At 32.0% G+C, this 7,847-nt stretch overlaps 1 protein-coding gene across 1 annotated transcript in view; it reads right to left on the bottom strand.

Moving 5' to 3' along the window:
• The window catches only part of LOC106465873 (ras-related protein ced-10-like), a 32,669-nt gene that overhangs the window by 5,785 nt on the left and 19,037 nt on the right, over positions 1-7,847 (bottom strand). The window contains exon 2 of the mRNA XM_013926114.2: positions 3,963-4,080. Coding sequence (XP_013781568.2) covers positions 3,963-4,080 — 118 coding nt within the window. The remainder of the gene's footprint in view (positions 1-3,962; positions 4,081-7,847) is intronic.

Genomic DNA, 7,847 nt, shown 5'->3' on the forward strand with positions numbered 1-7,847 from the left:
GCTCCAATGAAGTTATATCAAGTTGGTGCACCAATGGAAAGAGTAGCCATTGACATTGCTGGTCCTCTGCCCCAAACTCGTGCTGGAAACGTACATTTGTGTGGTGATAGATTATTTCACCAAGTGGCCTGAGGCATATGCAATACCAAATCAGCATTTGGTACAACTGTAGCTTCGGCTATTAGTGATTTCTTCTTCATGTTTGGTATGCCATACGAACTGCATTCAGATCAAGGCTGTAACTTTGAATCCGCTGTGTTCCATGAATGCTGCAAGTTGTTTATTGTACTTCGTTTATCAGTGGACCTGATAACAGGACGCCCACCTTACGAAGACTTGCCTGAAAATGTGCTAGAGTTCGTGAAAGTGTTATCTGAAAGGATGGATGATATTCATCATCAAGTGCGTTCAAACTTAAAACGTCTGCTGATTCGATGAAGCTATGTTATGATAAGAAATCTACTGAGGTCAGCTTTGTACCAGAAGACATGTTGTGGTTGTATAATTTCAGGAAGACCAAAGGGAAGTTTTCTAAGTTGTCTTTTCCATGGGAAGGCCCGTATGACATTGTGGATCGTCTCTCAGACGTGACTTTCAGAATAAAATGTGGTCAGTGAGGTAAGCCAAAGGTGGTGCATGCCAACAGGCTTTGGCATTATCATGGTCCAGGACATTTCAGTTGGGATGAAGTGAACAAAGGAACAAATGACGCTGCTGATGAGGTGTCACCTGATAAAGCCAACATCAAAGAAGATACTCTACTCAGTTCTGAGAAGGGAAACGATGCAGCTCTTGATGAAGTTACTACCACTGATGTGACTGTTACCGATGATAGGACATTTACTGATGAAGCAGATGAACCCCACATGAAGCAGAACCCAACGAGAAGGAGCCCAGTACGGAAGAAGATACGACCTGTAAAATTAAGAGACTTTGTTGAATTTTAATTTTGTGTTTGTAAATTCTGTCCATTTAATTAAGTTACTGTTAATTTTCTATTGGTTTAATTTAAGTGGCTATTGTTTGGGACGAACAATACTAAGGAAGGGGCAGTGTTATGACAGCGGGAGTCACGTGACGCTGGTAACATGTAATGAGTTCTAGAGCATCACGAATAATCCAGTATTTGCTAGGTGCCCTCTATTCTTGTATATAAGTGCACCAGACAATTAATCGGGATTGAATTGCAGACAGGCAGATATAGAGACAGACAACTGTGTCAAGCACGGTAGTGACGTAAGTAAAGTGCTTGAATCGTTCGTTGTGAATTATAGCGTGTGTTTAATTTAAAGTGGCTGTGGAAATTAAGTGTATTGTAAAGTTGAATTGAAAAAGAATAAACTAGTTTTATTTAAGAAAAGACTTGTATTGCTGAAGTTTCATCGGAAATAAATTATACGGAAAATTAACAAACGAACACAGAGACGTAAAATAGGTTTAAGAGGGTTTTTTTCAACAGTTTTTTTAAACATTTCTTTGTTTGTGAATATTATAAAAGCATCTGTGTATTATATTATATCTATTTGAAAGATACAGAAATTTTCTACATTGAGAGCACATCAGATAACTTGACATATGGTAAGCTTACAGGTATACAGTTTAGAGACGAGTATAATGAGTAACAAGTAGATTACCTAGATACAGGAATATACATACAGTATTAAACAAAGAAGTCACATGACTGGAGATTACATAAAGCTGAAAAAAGTTGTCTTGTTTATGTTTGGTTCTTTGTTTAAAATTACTGTGTTTTTACTTTTTAATAGATATACTATGGTTTTATTGAGTTGCAATGTTTGTAATCATGAGTGATTTTTATTATGTTCACCAGATAAAATAAAATCATCATCAAATCAGGTAAACTTAGAAAAGTTAATTTACCATTTAATGAATATGGTAGGTGACCTCAAAATATGCCAATGATTTAAATCTTTACTGAATATTATTTTTTAAGTTTATCCCATTCAAAAAATGTATATAAATAAATTGGCTAACTAGCTACTTAACTATTTCTAATTGAAATTGTGATATATTATGAAAGAAAAATATTATTACCCTTACTGGTTATAGTAAAACAAGTTGTCATAACTTAATTATAATATATTTGACTTATAGAAGATCAGTGGGGATTACTGCATATCTCCAAAACAATCATAATGATGACTGCATGTTGGTGCTTTGTGATAATAGCAATTCATTCACCATATGGGAAATGCCCAGATTATCTTTAAAAAATAATTTGTGGCAAATGGTGACTTTCAGAAGAGATTTATCAGAAAGCAAAAGGTAATTCTAAAATTACAAAAGAAAAAAAAGGGAAGGTGGATAGAAATAGGAAACTTAACACCAAGTTACAAGAATATAGTGGTTGAAAAAGTTATGAAGCTTGCTTGCTTGTATAAGGTAGGGGAGTATTAATCAATTAATCAAAAGCAATCTATTAATGAATCTATTGATTATTTGATTAGCAAATACAGGTAATTGTCCAGTTCTAGTGATATGTTGTGATAGCATGAGACAATCATGCTGACAGTAAATTTGAAGAGAAAACCAGACTATATACTTTATGCAAACCAAATACAAATAATAGAGAAATATGATGGGATATTAGTCTTAATTAATTTGTTAAAAGCCTGTTTGTTTGTTAGTTGTTTTTTTTCTTTTATCTCATAAATCTGTTAGGGAGGTAGAATTTCTGGTGGATGATGATATTGTTCAAGAGCAAGAATTTTTTTTTCATATTTGCATAATAACATAGATGTAAATGCTTTCTTTAGGTCATTTTGTTTATACTGAAGTTGGAATTAGAAACCCTAATCTTATTATACTTGGATTCTATTTAATTTCTTAAAATATCCTGCCCCTTCATCTTAAAAGGTAAATGCATTCTACCTGTTGAGCTCTGCACTAACAGAATAAAACATCTACTTCAGACAAGCTCAAACCGGTGGATGAAATTTATCAAATTTTACAATCTGATGAAACCCTCCACTAACTAATTCAATAATATTAACTACTGCTTGTAACAGGTATTACTGAGAAATAATACTTGTAAGTACAATATTCTTTACTACCAGATGTTATGACTATTTAATATAGTTGTTTTGAGATAGACATTGAATTTAGAGATAAATTTATAAAAATATAAAGACAAGTGAAATTCAAACCTTCTACACAGTGATGTAAATGTAGAAGTTTCATTAATGCTTACTTATTCACTTGTTAGTCCTTAAATTTTACTTGTCAAAGAGAAGAGTCACTTTTAGGCACAGACTAAGTTGAATTTAAGCTAAATCTCAAACAACCACTTGACAACTTGATGATTTTCAAGAACATAAGAAGGAAAAAGGTAATAGAAAGCCATGCAACCCCTTAAGCTTCTAAATCAACTAACTAAAGCATCAAGTTTAAAACTAAATACAGCCTTTCATCCATGTATCTGTCCAAAAGTCCTTTAAAAACATTCAAACTAAAGGCACGGCACAAGATCTATTAAGCTATTCCACAAGTTTTAAACATCAATAGAGATATAAATTTCTTTTTGAGGAGTAAGTCTAATCTACCTCTGAACACCTACAAATTGAACTTCTCCATTCCACCAATCAAACAACCACCAGCAAGTAGACAGATCATTGTGGCCTCATACATACAACAATATTTTTATATTAAATTCAAAGTTTTTATGGAAGCTCAAAATACTGTAGTAGCTCTTTTCATCACAGCTGATAAATTCTGAAAGATTTGAGTTTTATCAAATCATATTTTTTCAATAATATAAATGTTTCTTTGACATTAAAAGTATTTTGGAATACCACACAATTTAATTAACTCAAAAGAAAACTTTTTATATTAACTACAATATATATATATATATATATATGTGTATATAAACATAGAACATCTCTTAAAGATTTGTTAAAATTCTTCAATTTTTATGATTTATGTACAATATCAGAACTTACCAACAAGGATATATGGAGTTTGAGGACAGTGGTGTCTAATTTCAGGGTGCCACTTGGTGATAATATTGTCATATGATGCTTGTTTATCAACACTGAAGCATAGAAGAAACACATCAGTCTGTCAGAGAAAAATCCAGAGCTTACTTATGACTGTATTACCAGTAGAGTAATAAGGTATCAAATTATAAACAACAACTTTAAAATTATTTCTAAGTTTACTATCATTTTCTTACATATGTTGCTTGAAGGTAAAAATATCTTAAATTTCAGTTTTTTTTATTTACCTACAGGACTCATATTTTCTGATGAGGAAGGTGGTACTATTCAAACTAAAATTCAATATTTAATAGGAACACTTTATATCTATATATAAAGATTGACAAAACTATTTTGAGTTAAAGATATTATAGAAAATATTTGAGCTTACAAAAACCTTTTGTTAATCTATCTACATAATTGGCTTATTTTGTTTATTTATCATTAAACATAAATGTCTTCATTTGAAATTAATTTCTTATCCAGTGAGTTACAACTTTGCCTTGCCTGAACTGGCTACTAAAGGGCACAAGCTGGCTCTGTGTTTAGAGCTTTGGATTTTAAAGGTGACAAGCCAAATTCAAATATGTGTGATACCACAAAATATTCACTGCACTTTAAGCTGTGGGTATGTTATAAGAGTGATAATTAATCCATTAGTGTGGACAGTAGATGATAGGGTGATGTTGACTAGCTGCCTTCCCTCTGCTCAGTAGTTCACAATTAAAGGTGGTAGCAGATAGTCTTAGTAGCTTTGCCATAAATACAAAAACTGGCCACTAAGTGCCCAGACTCACATTCCATATCAGAAATAACTGCATTCCCATCATAATCTACAACTCTTGAGGTTCAACTACAAATAATATAGTTTAGGTGATTTGTATTAACATTCATGACCCAAAGGGGTAATCTTTCTTAGTTGATGTTTTTTTTTTGATGTTGTTGTTGCTGTTGTTTTGTTTATGATGATTCCTTCTTGATGGGATATTAAAATAAACAACATTCATTAAGCTCATTATAAGCTTAATTGTAATTAATGTATGGTTTTCAATATCCTATTATAAAAATCAGTGCAAAAAAGCAAATTCTAGGTTTTTTGACAATGAATGAAGATTTGATGGAATAGCATTTTGTGCCCAAAAAATCTTAATTGCCTCTTTTTATTTTAAATGATATCTTAATGTCATAAAAATATATGAACATTTATACAATAGATTAATACTATTACTTATTATTAAATCTTACAACACGCAATTACGGTATATTTCAAAACTCGTAAAACGCATTTCACAAAACATGAGTTTAATATAACATTCGTGTTTTATACAACCAATGACGAAATTAAATATCCAAACAGCATTTAATTTTATTTTACGTCAACGCTAAAGCTGTTATTTCATCTTCTTTGATGTTTACGTAGTTTTTAAACAGTGATGACATGTCTTTTAATACTAATTTCGACTTAGACCTTCCTAACGATAATTTACACACAGTGGTAGAGTAACGATATTGACATAGTAAACAACGGGTGCATGGATGGGGAAAGTTATGAGAAACTTCCTACCATGTCAAACTTTTTTAACGAGGTCACTGACCGTTACTAGGTAAGGTTTAGGCACAAAGCCAGTGAGAATTAGTTTATTAGGTTTGCACCCCAACTTAGTTTCCATCTACACTGGCGAAACTTGGGGTTGTTAAGACTAACGACCACGTGAAAGTAAGGCATCACATCCTGGTTTCCCATAATGATTTACAAAAAGGGGGGGAGGGAAGAGATGAAAATTGTAGTGTAATAAATAAACTTTATAATTAATGTAGTATATTTTATACAGAATTGTGTTTTAAGTGGTCGAACGAGAATAATATGTCCTCATATAACCGTACACTGTTGTTTTGAGTTTAAGTGACAGAACCAAACAGTTTAAAAAACACTACGCCATAACAATAGTAAATATAGCACCGTGATTGAAATTAGGATATTTTTCACAGAAGATTTCATATCTAACGTTATGAAAGTGTAGTATGAAAATATATACCACTCTTCTTTGATATATATTTCATATCGTACAGAAAATTTTATCTTTTGTAGTTATAATTGGGAACATGCTAAATCGGTCGAAATCGTTTTCTAATTAAACCCTGGTTATTACTTTCTACAGATTCGGTCAAAGAGGTTATCTTTGTCTCATGGGATAGGTGTATATGTGGGACTATTCTACTGCTGCTATGTACGATAGAGATACCTCTAGATAGCTGTGAACCCACTTTGTGACTGTCAGCTACAGAGAGAGAATGGGGATTGTGAGAGCAGTTTGGCATTTTCAACCAGATTTATTTCCATCTTGAGAGAGCTAGACTTGCTTATAAAATCTTACGAGTAACTTTCTTTGTTTAGCCTGGCGATCATCGTGCCTTTACTTTTAGTTAATCACTTTCAGCTCTTTCCAAGAAAATGTATAGCAATTTTTCTTTTATTTAAATACAGTTTATTTGTCTTTTGTTTATTTGTCATTTTTAACCTACACAATTTGCTACAAGTACAATTATCTCTTCGAAATATTAAGTCTGCGAACCTTTCATTATTGCGAAGATCAGGTGACTGTGTGTTTCATTTACCACAAAGTTAATGCACTCTCCACTAAATTATGAAGACTATGTTTTTCTTTTTTGTTTGTTAGGAAACATTCCACAAAGTTATTATCAAATCATTCCATCTTATCTGTAATCTGTGAACCGCGAGTATTTTTTTTTTTTTGCGTTTTTGGTTATGTAATGCATTATATCAATTTTTAACTAAAACGATATTGGCATTTTTCTGCAACACATGGGCTAAATAGCCAGGTCAGCGGCCCCTAAGGTTCGGGTTTAGCCATTCGTAATTTAGAAACGCTATCCAGAAGAAGTGCAACAGAATAGTGGAATTTACCGACATTGTTACAACGCTCCCGCAGCTGAAAGTGTGGAACGTGTTCAACAGCATATTGCGGTAGGAACATTGGATTCTCCGATACATAGGCAGGCACACTAACATAAACTATAGCTGGCCCCTTACCCAACACGCAAAATTCCTTGCTACGAGGTAGTCATTTTCACACTATTTTTAGAGATTTATTTTCCTATTTTAATACAAACTCTTTAATCCTTAACGAGCGTGTTACGCATATTTTCAAATACAAATTTAATCTAAACAACGTTCATATTAAAAATAAATACATAACAATAAATTCGTTACAACTCCCTCCTTAGGGAATTAAAAATTGGCTTAAGACAATTTTTAATTAAGGCATTACATATATATATATATATATATATATACATTGGCAAGATTACATTATACATAATACATTATTTAAAGGATTATACAACTTCAATAATGATTACAATATAGAATACAACCTGTATAAGCCACCTTACCATAAAATTATATAGCACGTGAAAGTACATCGGCACAAATGTTATAAACCTTTATGATATGGATAATCTTTAAATCATATCATTATAATGATACATTGCAATTTAACATCCTTATATTTTGTTTTTCTTTGTTCTTTTTCTTTATTTCTGTCTTTTACTTCCTTTCTTTCTGTCTTTTTCTTTCTCTCTTTCTTTCTTTCCGTCTGTCTTTTTCTTTTTTCTTTGTTTCTTCATTTATCTCTATCTCTTTCTTTATTTCTGTATTTTTCTGTTTTTCTTTTTCTCTCCCTTTCTGTATCTTTCTCTCTTTTTTCTGTCTCCCTTTCTGTATCTTTCTCTCTTTTTTCTTTCTCCCTTTCTGTCTCTTTCTCTCTTTTTTCTGTCTCTTTTCTTTATCTTTCTCTCTTTTTTCTTTCTCCCTTTCTGTCTCTTTCT

This window comes from Limulus polyphemus, unplaced genomic scaffold, assembly GCF_000517525.1.
Source record: "Limulus polyphemus unplaced genomic scaffold, Limulus_polyphemus-2.1.2 Scaffold2082, whole genome shotgun sequence".
Lineage (NCBI taxonomy): Eukaryota > Metazoa > Arthropoda > Merostomata > Xiphosura > Limulidae > Limulus > Limulus polyphemus.